Source organism: Astatotilapia calliptera, chromosome 3 (genome assembly GCF_964374335.1).
Source record: "Astatotilapia calliptera chromosome 3, fAstCal68.1, whole genome shotgun sequence".
NCBI classification, from domain to species: domain Eukaryota; kingdom Metazoa; phylum Chordata; class Actinopteri; order Cichliformes; family Cichlidae; genus Astatotilapia; species Astatotilapia calliptera.
The window spans coordinates 59,688,029-59,702,764 of NC_137424.1; the positions used below are offsets into that span (position 1 = coordinate 59,688,029).

Genomic DNA, 14,736 nt, shown 5'->3' on the forward strand with positions numbered 1-14,736 from the left:
ATCCAGAGCCTGAAAGGGTAAATATAATCCAGTGTACCACTTAATGAACTAATAATTTAATCTATCATCATTCTTTATGGATGCTGTGTGTGTGTGTGTTTGGCAGTCACCTGGGTGTGATGTGATTTACATGGACGAAGTTTATTAGTTGATATCTGCAACTGAATTGAAAACACACCTTTCCAACTGTCCAAAACAAATAAATGTTGCAATATTTTGCTAACAGTGTCACAATCATCGTCTGGTGTGCACAACAATATCATCTTTGGACAAGTGCATTCAGTGTGTGGGACCGGTTTCCTCCCTCAAGTGGCTTGGCTTTAAGTGCAAAGGTGAGACAATTAGTGAATAGGTACAGTGTATAGTAAAAAGCATTAATAGAGTTCAACAAGTTAAGACGTGCTGAAATGAACACTGCTCCCTTTTTAATTAATGGGTGGTCACGTCTAATTAAAGAAATGCAGTATTACCTCATTGGTGCAGGACCTTGTAAAAATGGTATACTTGGGATTGTCCTCAATTCCCCATTCCATAACATAAACTGCTCAAAATAATAAAGGGAACACTTAAACAATGCGATGTTACTCCAAGTCAGTCACACTTCTGTGAAATCAAACTGTTCACTTAGGAAGTAACACTGACAACCAGTTTCACATGCTGTTTTGCAAATAGAGTAGACAACAAGTGGAAATTATAGTCAATTCACCATAATAAAGGACTGGTTCTGCAGGTGGTGACCACAGACCACTTCTCAGCACCTATGCTTTCTGGCTGATGTTATGGTCACTTTTGAATGCTGGCGGTGATTTCATTTTAGTGGTAGCATGAGACAGTCTACAACCCACACAAGGGGCTCAGGTAGTGCAGCTCATCTAGCGTAGCACATCAATGTGAGCTGTGGCAAGAAGGTTTGCTGTGTCTGTTAGTGTAGTGTCCAGAGCATGGAGGTGCTACCTGGATGTGGAGTAGGCCATAGGAGGGCAACAACCCAGCAGCAGGACCGCTACCTCCACCTTTGTGCAAGGAGGAACAAGAGGAGCCCTGCAAAATGACCTCAAACAGGCCACAAATGTGCATCTGTCTGCTCAAATGGTCAGAAACTGACTTCATGAGGGTGACTTGAGGGTCCAGCATCCACAGGTGGGGATTGAGCTTGCAGTCCAACACCATGCAGGATGTTTGGCATTTGCCAGAAAACACAAAGTTTGGCAACTTCAGCACGGGCACCCTATGCTCCTCACAGCTGAAAGGAGGTTCAAACTGAGCACGTGACAGTCTGGAGATGCCGTGGGGAATGTTCTGCTGCCTGCAACATCCTCCAGCATGATCATATTGGCAGTGGGTCAGTAATGGTGAGGGGTGGCATTTCTGTGCCTGCCAGAGAGCCTGACTGTCATTGGGTAACAAGATGAGGTCCTCGGACCCTTTGTGAGACCACATGCTGGTGCATTTGGCCCTGGGGTCCACCTAATGCGAGACGACACTGGGCCTCATGTGGCTGGAGTATGTCAGCAGTTCCTCCATGACAAAGGCATTGATGCTATGGACTGGCCCGCCTGTTCCCCAGACCTGAATCCAATTGAGCACATCTGGGACATCATGTCTCACTCCATCCACCACAAACTGTCCAGGGGTTGGCAGATGCTTTAGTCCAGGTCTTGGAGGAGATCCTTCAGGAGACCATCCGCCACCTCATCCCGAGCATGCCCAGGCATTGTAGGGAAGTCGTACAGGCATCTGGAGGCCACACACATTCAACTACACACTTTCATGCCACTCAACTACCTAAAGAACAAAGTATTTAATAAGAATAATTCCTTCATTCACATCTGGGATGTCCTTTTTTGGGGGGGGGAGGGGGATTAGCAGTGTATGTGTAGTCATTAAAATATCCTTAATGTGAACAGTTTTGTTTTTTTTTGTTTTTTCAGCATTTGACATTACTGCAATGCTTTGACAAAAAACTACTTCACTTAAATAGAACTGCAAAGCTAAATTAAGTCTATCAAAATGTGTTTCAGTTTGTTTAGGGGTCTGGCACAAATCTTGCCTTGCAAAATTGGCAAATCAGAATTGCCACCAGTCAACACAGGTGTGTATCCCATTCATATTTGGCTTGACTTTTTTTCAGTTTATTTTTTACCTGTCTAAAGTATTGATCAATTAAAAAAACTTTTGTTCTTACATTCCAGAAAGAAGAAATTTCTGAATATTCAGGGGAGGATGGATTGCCACATTCAGTTCTGGATCAAATATCAAGCGATGATGATGGCAACCACAGCATATCAGAAGAAGAATATGTGCCAGATTCAGAGTCATATGATGAAGATTCAGATGAAGACATCTCATTATTGCCAAGCACATCAAAAGGTCTGCTATGCCAAGATGACATCTCCAAAGCGCATGAACAATCAGATTCAACGAATTTAATCCACAACTTGACAAAGGACAAGCCACAAGATAAAAGTGAGCTTTGCGAAACTGAATCAGAAAAAATGACTTTAAGTAAAAGAAATTACTGCTATTTTTGTGGCAAACCACAAGCTAAAATTTCCCGCCACCTGAAAACGCACAAAACGGCTCCTGATGTTGTGCATGCATTTTCCCTGCCTAGAGACTCAAACGAGCGTAAAAGTCTGTTAGAGAAATTGAGAAATAAGGGAAATTTTAAGCATAATGCTGCAGTTTTGCATGGTGGAGTGGGACCACTGAAAGTGAAGAGAAGACCCAAGATTAAAGCAGTAGAGGGAAAGTTTGCTCATTGCTTTTATTGTCAAGGGATGTATGTTCGCAAGGATCTTTGGAGACATGTCCGCAGATGTCCTAACAAACCAAAAGATGACACGGATAAAGAACCTGGAAGAACCAAAGTACTCGGCCTGGCTTTAACTCTGGAGTCTCAGTGTTATCCGCAGGTGTCAAGTGGAGTCTGGAAGGTTCTTGCTGTTATGAAACAAGATGAGATTGCCTCAGCTGTGCGAAATGACTTTACTGTTATTCAGTTTGCCCAGTCCCTCTACAATAAACATGGACAAGACCCTACAAAGTATGATTATATACGACAGAAGCTTCGTGAAGCGGGACGTTTGTTGTTGTGTCTGCGCACAGAATTCTCAGTGCATAACATGGAAGAAGCTATTAAGCCTGCTAATTTCCAGAGAGTTGTGCAAGCAGTAAAGAAAGTTTCAGGTTTTGATGAAGAGACACTGTCATACAAAACTCCAAGCCTTGCGCTGAAACTGGGACATACACTGCATAAAATGTCTGACATTATCCATTGTCGTGCCCTCATGACAGAGGATGAAGCCCTAATCAAGTCCACTGATGCGTTCAAGAAGTTGTATGTCTCCAAATGGTCTGAGATGGTGTCTCACCGTGCCTTGAACACATTGAGTGAGGCAAAGTTTAACAAGCCATCAACATTGCCCTTTACAGAAGATGTTCGGATTCTCCATCACTACCTTCAAAAATCTGCAGAAAGTGCCTTTTGCAGCTTGGAGAACGAAGCCACAGCTCAGAATTATGCCCAACTTGCACAAGTTACACTCTCACAAATCATTGTGTTCAACCGAAGACGTTCTGGAGAGGTTTCAAAGATGCGCCTCAAAAGTTTTCTTGAAAGAGACAAAACAGCACTCCACACAGATGTTGCCATGGGGCTCTCAGAAATGGAACAGAGACTCTGTAACTATTTCTGTAGAATAGAAATAATGGGAAAAAGGGACAGAAATGTTCCAGTTCTGCTAACACCAAGCATGCTGGATGCTCTGTCACTACTGGTTAGTAGGAGGCCTGACTGTGGTATTTGTGCCACTAATATCTACCTCTTTGCAAGACCCCGATCAATGAGTCATTACAGAGGAATGGACTCCTTGCGTGTTCATGCACACCAGTGTGGAGCAAAGCAGCCTGAGTATCTAAGATCGACACAGCTCAGAAAACATGTTGCCACACTCTCACAAGTCCTTAATTTGAAAAACAACGAACTTGATCAGGTTGCAGATTTCCTGGGTCATGATATCCGCGTTCACCGCGAATTCTACAGATTACCAGTTCCCACAACACAGCTGGCCAAGATTTCCAAACTGCTTTTAACACTGGAAAAAGGACAACTTTCCCAGATCCAGGGGAAATCACTGGATGAGATCAAAATAGAAGGTTTGTATTGAAAGGAGCAAATATTAGGGCAGTAGTTGAATATTATGCTTTATCAACCGAATTAAAACCTAAAAGCACAGACCATTCTGTTAAATGTCCATGATTTAAGGTTCTTGAAGTCTATTGTTTCATCACTTTGCAACATTTGGCAAACTGCAGAGTGGTGGCCTTAAATAGTAAAACTATGTACTATAATTTCCAGTATTTGTTCTGTATTTTGTCATATCTCGTTGTTAATGTGAGGTTTTTGGGGGGTTTGTGTTTGGTTTTTTGGGGGGGTTTTCCCACAATTTCTCAGATGAAATTGCATTAAGTGATGCTGAAACAAAGGACAGTGAGAGTGAATCAGATGATGATGACACAGCACTCACAATGTTGGCGTGTGGCACCAGTGAGCCTGTACATGCAGTAGCTGATTCCACAAACACAGCGCAGCTCCAAGACACTGTAGATTGTGGTAAGTTACCACTAGCTTGGTTTCTGTGGATAAAATGTTTGTTACAAATATTAAAACTTAATCAAATTGTGTAATCAGCAGATGAAGGACCACTCACAATGCCTGCAGCAAGTGAGACTGCTGCTCCCTCTGAAGGTAAGGGGTGCAGTTGGTTCTCTAAGCTTATTATTGTTTCATCACTTTGCAACATATGGCAAACTGCAGAGTGGTGGCAAAAAGTCACTTGGATGAGTGACAAAATGTTTCTCCCACTGAAAACGCTACGTCCAGATTAACAGAATCAACGTTTTTGTCATGGTCCTGGGCCATGTTGGCCCAGTGTTCTTAGTTTTCTTGTATTTTTGTATTCAGTTCCCTGTTTAGGTTCTGTTTCCTGAGTTGCCCTATTATGTGGTTCCCTGTGTGCTTTCCCTTTGTGACTCTCACCCCCCGTGTGCCCCTCTATGTATTCATGAGCCCTCGTCCCCCTTTCGTGTTTATTCCATGTCTCCCCTGCCTGTTACGTTGGTGTTCTACTCGTGCTCTCTCTCCTCCTGTACTTCCTGTTTCACCTCTCCCGTCAGTGTTCAGTTCACCCCGCCCTGTCTCGTTATGATTATCAGTGTCACCTGTGTTCCCCGTGTGTTCCCACTTCCCTCGTTAACCCTCTGTGTATTTCTGTCTGCGTCTCCCTCTGTTCAGTGTGACGTCGTCCCTCATGCTGCGTGGATTTCCCTGTGTCTCTCTCTCCGAGTGTTAGTTTACTTTTCCCAGTTTAGTTTTGTATCTCCTATGTTCTGCCTCTCCAGCATTAAAGCTGTGATTTTGAGTTCATCCCCGTGTCTGTGAGTTTTGCGTTTGGGTCCTCCTCCTGCCTGCCACACAGCCGAGCCTTGACAGTACGACGTCACCAGACATGGACCCAGCAGGCTCCTCCCGGGAAAGCGATTTGGCCCGCATCTTCGGCCTGTGGGAGCGAGTTTCCCACGCCTCGGACATTAAAGCCGTGTCCATTGGGATAAACGCCATCGAGGCTATTCTCAAAGGGAATCCCCATCTCCACGAGCTCTCAGGATTTTCGGGCCTACTGTCCAATCTGCAGAAAGCCAAGGAGACAGTACAAATTCGCGAGCTCGTCATACCGCAACAGCGACCGCCACAATCGGGAAACGTTTCCACGCTGCTGCCACTGGACTCCTCTCCATCCACCCTCCACTCTGACTGTCACTCACCCGCTGCTTTTCTCGCAGCAATGTGGTCGGAGGATGAGGAGCCGGCCGCGATCTCTCCGTCGTTGCCGGTTTCCTCCATCACCGCACCTCCGGCTTCCCGAAGAAAACGGCATTCACGCCGCCGACGCGCCACCCCACAGCCGGACATTCGGCCTTCTAATTCACCTGCTGTGGTGAGTGAGAACTCTGTGTCTTTTCCAGACATTATGACTGTTCATTCAGGGGCTGTGTTTTGTGTGGCGGAAGTCAATGCGAGCTGCTTATCGCCTGCGCAGCCCTTCACAGCTCAGTTAGCTCCCTCGCAGCCACCCTCAGCTCAGTTAGCTCCCTCGCAGCCACCCTCAGCTCAGTTAGCTCCCTCGCAGCCACCCTCAGCTCAGTTAGCTCCCTCGCAGCCACCCTCAGCTCAGTTAGCTCCCTCGCAGCCACCCTCAGCTCAGTCTCCAGTGTCCCCCTCAGTTCAGTCTCCAGTGTCCCCGCTAGCTCAGCCATTAACTCCACCACACGCTCCATTTTCACCTCTACCATCGCTTCAGTCATCAGTTCGGTCTGCCACTCAGTCGCCCTTAGTTCCGTCATCCACACTACCACCTGTTTCTCTTTCACCACAACCGTCGCTACACCCAGCCACTCAGGCTGCTACTCAGTCAGTCATTCAACCCATAGCCCTGCCGTTACCATACCCTGTAGCTGAGCCACTAGCCGCCCGACCCGCAGCCGCTTCAGCCACTCCTCCACCCGTCACACCTCTACTACAACCATCACTGCAGTCTCTAGCGCAGTCACCTGCAGCCCTGCTTTCCCCAGTGCAGTCTCCAGTGTCCCCAGTGCAGTCTCCAGTGTCCCCAGTGCAGTCTCCAGTGTCCCCAGTGCAGCCTCCTTTAGCACAGTCACCCACTCAACCACCAGCACCACAACCGTCACTACCTCTAGTTCATTCTCCTGTGAAGTCATTAACTCCACCACCTACTCCACTCTCACCACCACCGTTACTACAGACATCAGTTCAGGTCCCCGTGTGTCCGGCAGCTCAGGTCCCCGTGTGTCCGGCAGCTCAGGTCCCCGTGTGTCCGGCAGCTCAGGTCCCCGTGTGTCCGGCAGCTCAGCTCGCACCTGAACCATTGGCCCAGTCCCCGATAGCGATACGGTCTTCTGTTCGGCTTAACATTCAGCCAGGGGTCCCAAACCTCTCTGGCTCTACATCAGCTCCTGCTGGAAGCTCGGATGAGCTCATCCAGGACTCCGCGGCTCCCACGCCGCCATCTACCTCGTCCGCTGGGGGTTCCAGTGAGCCCGGCCAGCACCTCCTCGTCTCCGCTGGAGGGTCCGAGGGGCCCGTTCAGCCTCCTGTCTCCGCTGGAGGGTCCGAGGGGCCCGTTCAGCCTCCTGTCTCCGCTGGAGGGTCCGAGGGGCCCGTTCAGCCTCCTGTCTCCGCTGGAGGGTCCGAGGGGCCCGTTCAGCCTCCTGTCTCCGCTGGAGGGTCCGAGGGGCCCGTTCAGCCTCACGCCGCATCAGCTGGAGGGCCCGAGGAGCCTGTCCAGCCGCCATCTGCGACCGCCTCGTCATCGCCTGGCCCGGCTACATCCGCCTGTGCTTCTGCTACGCCTGGGCCAGCCTCTGCCTGTGCTTCTGCCTCGCCTGGCCCGGCCTCAGCCTCTGCAACCTCGCCTGGCCCGGCCTCAGCCTCTGCTTCTGCCTCGCCTGGCCCGGCCTCAGCCTCTGCAACCTCGCCTGGCCCGGCCTCAGCCTCTGCAACCTCGCCTGGCCCGGCCTCAGCCTCTGCAACCTCGCCTGGCCCGGCCTCAGCCTCTGCAACCTCGCCTGGCCCGGCCTCCGAGTCTTCGTCCTCGTCTGCTGCAGCCGCCTCTTCAGAGCCTTCGTCTGCTGCGGCCTCCTCATCAGCTGCCTCGTCTGCTGCGGCCTCCTCATCAGCTGCCTCGTCTGGTCCGGCCTCCTCATCAGCTGCCTCGTCTGGTCCGGCCTCCTCATCAGCTGCCTCGTCTGGTCCGGCCTCCTCATCAGCTGCCTCGTCTGGCCCTGTGCCCACCAGGCCATGGCCAGCACGCCTGAGACTGGAGGGCCGCCGCTGCCTTCCGCGCGGTCGGCCTCCTGAACTGCTCCGTCGTCTCCTTCGCCGCCGCCGCTGCCTTCCGCGCGGTCGGCCTCCTGAACTGCTCCGTCGTCTCCTTCGCCGCCGCCGCTGCCTTCCGCGCGGTCGGCCTCCTGAACTGCTCCGTCGTCTCCTTCGCCGCCGCCGCTGCCTTCCGCGCGGTCGGCCTCCTGAACTGCTCCGTCGTCTCCTTCGCCGCCGCCGTTGCCTTCCGCGCGGTCGGCCTCCTGAACTGTTTCCACGTCGCCGCCGTTGCCTTCCGCACGGTCGGCCTCCTGAACTGTTTCCACGTCGCCGCCGTTGCCTTGCGCACGGTCGGCCCCCTGAACTGCTCTGTGTTTGGGTTATTTTCTTGGGCTCCGGTGTTTGCTGTGCTCTTTTGTTTTCTGTTCCGTTCTACTCGTGCTCTCTCTCCTCCTGTACTTCCTGTTTCACCTCTCCCGTCAGTGTTCAGTTCACCCCGCCCTGTCTCGTTATGATTATCAGTGTCACCTGTGTTCCCCGTGTGTTCCCACTTCCCTCGTTAACCCTCTGTGTATTTCTGTCTGCGTCTCCCTCTGTTCAGTGTGACGTCGTCCCTCATGCTGCGTGGATTTCCCTGTGTCTCTCTCTCCGAGTGTTAGTTTACTTTTCCCAGTTTAGTTTTGTATCTCCTATGTTCTGCCTCTCCAGCATTAAAGCTGTGATTTTGAGTTCATCCCCGTGTCTGTGAGTTTTGCGTTTGGGTCCTCCTCCTGCCTGCCACACAGCCGAGCCTTGACAGTTTTGGGATTTACTTACCTGGATGATTGAGCATGCATCAAGAGACTTTTATTCAACTTTTTATTCAGTCTTTTATTCACAGCGGAACACTAAATGTCTCATTTTAGAAATTTGATAAATTTTCAAAGAGAATTTTAGCTCGTTTTGATATTGATGGTAGCAACACATTTCAGAAGTTAGTACAGGGTAGCATCCATTCTTTTAACCACCAAATGTTTTTTGTTTTTTTTGTTTGGTTTTTTGTTTGTTTTAACTACTACTACTTTATATATCTTCCAGAGAAAAATGCTGCTCAATCCCACAATTCCCGAAGAGCTCCCAAAAACATGTGGTCCAAGGCTGAGGTTGCTGCAGTGATGAGGCATTTTAAAGACCACATAAACGAAGGGAAACTAGCCACCAAAAATGAATGCAGTCATTGCAAATTGGTAGAAGATCCGGTGTTGGCAGGAAGAACAGTTCAAAACATAAGAGATTTTGTAAGAAACAGAGGATTAACTGCAAAAAGGCAGAAAAAAATGAACTAAAATAACTGTTTAGAGAGCTGTGGTTTTACATCTTGGTCAGATTGCCAATTGTTGTTAACACTGATGTTCTGTTTAAAGAAAAAAAAGTTCTTGTTAAATACAGAAGTAGTTTGTATTTCATAATTTTTACATTTAATTTATTTAGGGGTTTTTTTGACGGGTTATATTTAAAATAAAAAATTATAAATGCATATTTTCTCCCCTTAATATTTACCTTTAAACTATTAAAATTCATTTTAAATGTTTTTAATTTTTCTGTTTTCTATATTTTTATATTTCTGTGGGAAGCGTGGGCATTTTTGTCCATAGATTTCTTTTTTTATTTATGGTTAAAATTAATGTTCAGATCCAAGAACACTAATAAAATGATGTTCCAGTAATCCTGTGTCCTGTCAGATGTGTATTCATGGTAATGATGAGCTATTTACATATTACATCATTGTCCCTTTAAAGACCCAATATTGTTTTTTTTGGACCTCATAAAACACATTGTTGTCAAGTGGACAATGTCTCCAGAAAACACAATAGAGTCTGGTTGGTGTGTATCAGTGTATCTAGACTTCTATAGGGAGTGTATGAGGTCTGAAGTGACCCAAATTTTTTTCAGATTTTTTCGAACACTTTAACCTCGCTCCCTTGGCTCTAAGTCCTTTCAAAAGGGTAGTCCACTTAAACCACCACCGGGCGGATTGACGTAGTATAGTCCCGCCATACCACATAGACCCGTGTGTGTGTGTGTGTGTGTGTGTGTGTGTGTGTGTGTTTAGTGGGAGAGAGAGGACCCTGCCCTTATTTGGCAGCATGTCATTGTAGGATTTAAATTGAATATAGTTAGACTGGTTGACTGGATTAGAGCCTGTGTTTGTGTGTCCCTCTGTGCATTTGTGTTTCAATAAGTTATTACTATTCTGCTAAATCATAGTATTTCTGGTACTTTTCGGTACTTGTGCTAAATACAGTATTTCTGCTAAATCATACTATTTCTGCTTTTCATAGGATTTATGCCTAATATAGTATTTCTGCTAAATTATAGTATTTCTGCTTTTTATAGGATTTGTGCCTAACATAGTATTTCTGCTAAATTATAGTATTTCTGCTTTTTATAGGATTTGTGCTTAACATAGTATTTCTGCTAAATTATAGTATTTCTGCTTTTTATACTATTTGTTCTAAATTATAGTATTTCTGCTTTTTATAGGATTTGTGCTTAATATAGTATTTCTGCTAAATTATAGTTTTTCTTCTTTTTATAATATTTGTGCTAAAACATAGTATTTCTACTAAATGTAGTATTTATGCTTAATAATAGTATTTCTATATATTTCTGCCAGGTCCCCAGGCAGCCAATCCTCTGTGAGGACTGAGACATTCAAATTTTCAAATCAGGGCCTGCACAGTTTACCAGCCAATCAAATAAGTGTCCTGAGGCATTCAAATTTGCATATTGGGGCCTTCGTGGCTTCCCAGCCAGCCAATCACATATGTGGTCTCAGGCATTCAAATTTGCATATTGGGGAATTCGTGGCTTCTAAGTCAACAAGTCATCCATGTCATATATCTCTAAAAATTCATATTTTAATATTAAATTGTCAACACTTGAAGATTCCCCCATCTCTTCTGAACAAAACGGTGTAAGAATGACCGTTCTAGCCCCTACGGTTAGGAAATTACGGTCATTTGTTTGAGGGGAGTCGTCACTATGAGAAATAGACTGCAAAAATCCTGTGTCTCTCTGTGCTGCGTGTGTAAACAGATGCACCTGTTTTGGTGGGGAAAAGTGCACAGCCTCTCTGATTGGTGGATTCAAATTCACCAGCTCCCAGGCTGACCTAGAAACTTACTTCTCTCTCCCTGTGTGTGTGTGTGTGTGTGTGTGTGTGTGTGTGTGTGTGTGTGTGTGTGTGTGTGTGTGTGTGTGTGTGTGTGTGACAGAGAGAGAGAGAGAGAGAGAGAAAGGCTTTTAATGGGATGATCTCATTCTAAGATTTAAATTCAATATATTTAGACTGGTTGACTGAATTGGATCTTGTGTGTGGGTCTCTCTGTGCATGTGTGTTTCCTCATGTGTACATATTTGTGATTGTGTGGCTGTAATAAATTTTTTTGCAGATTTTTGTCATTTAACAAGTATATTTGAGGGACCCTCAGCATGTTCAGCATTTTTTCAGCTGTCCATTTTGCTTTTCCAATTTTTCTGTTTAACTTATTACTATTGTGCTAAATCATACTATTTCTGCTATTTTATAAGATTTGTGCTTAATATACTATTTCTGCTTTTATAGGATTTGTGCTTAATATAGTATTTCTGCTAAATGTAGTATTTATGCTTAATCATACTATTTCTGCTTTTTATAGTATTTGTGCTTAATATAGTATTTCTGCTAAATTTAGTATTTCTGATTAATTATAGTTTTTTTACTAAATCATAGTACAGTATTTCTGCTTTTTATGGGATTTGTGCTGAAAACAAAGTATTTCTACTAAATGTAGTATTTGTGCTTAATCATACCATTTCTGCTTTTTATAGGATTTGTGCTTAATATAGTATTTCTGCTAAATTATAGTATTTCTGCCAAATTATAATATTTGTGCTAAAACATAGTCTCAATTTAAAATTACAATATTCATAGTTCATCACAGTGTCTCTGGTAAATCACAATATTTCTGCTCTGTTGTACTATTTTTCTAAATCATAGTGTTTCTGTAATGTTTAAGTATTTTTGGCTAAATATAATCTTTCTGTTATCTTATACTATTTCTCCTAAATTCTTGTATTTTTGAGAAGTTATCATGTTTCTGGTAAGTTACAATATTTCTGCTAAATTCTGCTATGCTATTGTATTTCTGCCAAGTATTATGTTTCCTCTAAGATATTGCAGTTCTGCTAAGTTATTCCATTTTAGCAAACTTCTTTTGCTTCTGCAAAGTTTTTACAATTTCTGCAACTTTTCAGCTTTTTCAGCTACTTTTTGCATACAGCTTCAGCTTTAAGCATCCACACTGCATTTTCGCAGGAAATGCAAATTTTTCTAGTTCTGCCCTCGTGCAGATTGTAACACGACTACTGTTGGAAATGTTTCAACAACCTGACTTACAGTGAGCTCAAACTGCACCCGTCTCACAGTCAGCGAGTTGAAGTCAAACATGGTTACACACAATTTCTGCACCATTAGGAAATTCTGCAGAAGTAAATCAACACTGCTTAAAATAGAATTGTTTTATAATTGTTATTTTGTTTCATTATGTATTAGTTTTAATAAAAACTTACCCTCCAAAAATAAAGAGATAATTTTTTAGACATTGATTACAGAGGTACGAAGCTCCAAAATATTGCATCTACATAGTTTTTAGTGCAAACCACTTTTGCTTAAAAAAAACCCAAAAAACACAACAACATTAACAACAACAAAATAAAGCAATAGCAGATACACACCTGCACCACTTGATTGTTCTGTTTTTACATTGTTACCCCAGTAACAAGCCAAGCGTTCAGACAGTGACCTCTGAGTCAGCTACAGAGCCACATGCCCTGAATGCTGCCCATCCTCTTCTGTTCCCATTTGGAAGACACAGGTAGTTTGTTATTATTACCTGTTATTACTCCCAAGCCTGGATAATAGGAGGAAGCATACAACACTTTCAAAGCTGCTCAGGACATGATTCATTGTCATATATTACACATCAAGCAAACAGATCACCAACAAGTTAGAGAAATAATATCTTTTACAAACTTGTTACTCATTAAATTTACATTTATTTAATTGCAGAAAAAGAAACTTCTGCTATCCTATTTTTGAATTTTTATGCAAACTTCTGCAACAAGACATTATTGTTGGATGTATCAAAAACAAATAAATAGTATGTTTGTAATAATAAAACAACACTGCATGATGTAGATAGTGGCCATTTGATTCTCAGTTATAAAGAAAGACCTGGGACAAGAAGTAAATATGGTTTTCTTGTGAAAAACTGGAAACGGAGACATTGGTTGCATATTACTATTCTTACCATGCTGTCCTCTGGAGCCTCTGTGTTAGATTTGAGTGGGATTCCTCCAGTGTCTCCGAAGTCATAAAGCTGCAATTTCTCTCTCTTTTTTAGACAGAAAAATATAAATGCAACAAAAAGCAGACATATTCAAAATCAGAGCTCACAGAGTGCTTTTATGTGTGGTATACCTACACTATTGTATGCAGCATTGTTCACTTCCTAATATGCAATGAGCAAACTACAAGAGAACCCCCAACTAACCCTTACAACTCATAATTATAGTCGGAGACTCACAGAACAGTAGGAGCAGGACCATAGGACACAGCATAGTCATTATTCCCAGTAGTCCGAAGGACACAGAGCTGCAAGAAAAGGTGAATCAGTAATTTTTCCAAGTGTCAGGGCAAACATTTGACACACCCCATCTTACCCATCCCCTCTTTTGACATTGACATTCACAGGGATGGACCGCCACGTGGCACTGCTGCCATTCAGTGATGCTACATTTTGTGCAGTGATCTGAAGCTGGACATCGTTGGTCTTCTCATAATCTAATGGCTGGAAAAAAGAAAGACATTTATAAGTTTATGAATATAAATCAGTTGTATATAGGCTGACTTTGCATTCGATGTGATCCATGCAAAATGCTTCCACCAACATAACTAAATGATAATAATGAATTGAATAATAATCCAGTCTCACCTTTGAGATGTACAAAAGCCCTTCGTTTGTTTGGGGGTCAGTAACTATCCTGAAATTTCCATTTTCATTTCCTTTTGTAATGAAAAACTTTGACCTCCAGTTTGTACAGGTATGGCAAATGGACACACTGTGGACTGGAGGATCTATTGTTAGAATTCTAATTATTATTATTATATTATTATATCAAATCTTTATCTTGAACAGGAATTCGAAGTAAAAGTTTTTCACTTTCAGTGACATTATACTACAAGAAAAAAAAAAGCATGGGGGTGTTCTTAAGTTGTTGTTTAATTATGTTGGTAAAAAAAACAACAACAATGTTTTGGTGAAATAAGAAGTTTTTTTTTCAAACACAGATGATTTCATGAAGGTTGGTGGATTGTCATTAATATCACTCAGAGCAATTGTTGCTGTTGATGTGGCAAACAGACCACATGGTTGTCTTTTAACTTTAAAAGAAATGTTACAAAGTATTATAATAAAAATATGTTGTAAAGCACTTGCATCATCGATTTCAATGCTATTTTCAATTAAAGTTCACAGGTATCAGTGATGCAGAGGCAGTGCTCACCTCTCTGTCTAGGGTGTTGGTTGTTGTTGTGATGACACCTGTTTCTGGATGAATGGCAAACATGTCTGATCCAGATACGAGTGTATATTTAATCTTCACATGGTCGGTGTAAATGTCGTCTCTGTCAGTTGCACTCACCACTCCCACCACAGTCCCTGTATTGTAACCCATAATCATTTAGAGCAACTGCACTGAAAGTCAAATACCACAGAATCAACTATTACTGTAAGTTGCCTTTCTCACCTGCA

The 14,736-nt window shown here is 43.9% G+C and overlaps 1 protein-coding gene and 1 long non-coding RNA gene across 2 annotated transcripts in view; one reads left to right on the forward strand and one right to left on the reverse strand.

Annotated features, from left to right (window-relative positions):
- Window positions 1-6,190, forward strand: part of LOC113009789 (uncharacterized) — an 11,314-nt gene extending 5,124 nt beyond the window's left edge. Inside the window, exons 9-14 of the mRNA XM_080292779.1 lie at window positions 1-17; window positions 227-332; window positions 2,022-2,092; window positions 2,193-2,466; window positions 4,457-4,615; window positions 4,694-6,190. The exon at window positions 1-17 is cut by the window's left edge and continues 85 nt beyond it. Coding sequence (XP_080148905.1) covers window positions 1-17; window positions 227-332; window positions 2,022-2,092; window positions 2,193-2,466; window positions 4,457-4,615; window positions 4,694-4,890 — 824 coding nt within the window. The 3' untranslated portion in view covers window positions 4,891-6,190. The remainder of the gene's footprint in view (window positions 18-226; window positions 333-2,021; window positions 2,093-2,192; window positions 2,467-4,456; window positions 4,616-4,693) is intronic.
- A 6,050-nt stretch (window positions 6,191-12,240) lies between these two features.
- Window positions 12,241-14,360, reverse strand: LOC145421882 (uncharacterized). The gene is made up of 5 exons (XR_013903259.1): window positions 13,918-14,360; window positions 13,646-13,773; window positions 13,510-13,577; window positions 13,234-13,317; window positions 12,241-12,834 (listed from the first exon to the last, which is right to left on the reverse strand). It is a non-coding gene; the product is annotated as an uncharacterized LOC145421882 (long non-coding RNA).
- Between the last annotated feature and the right edge of the window lie 376 nt (window positions 14,361-14,736).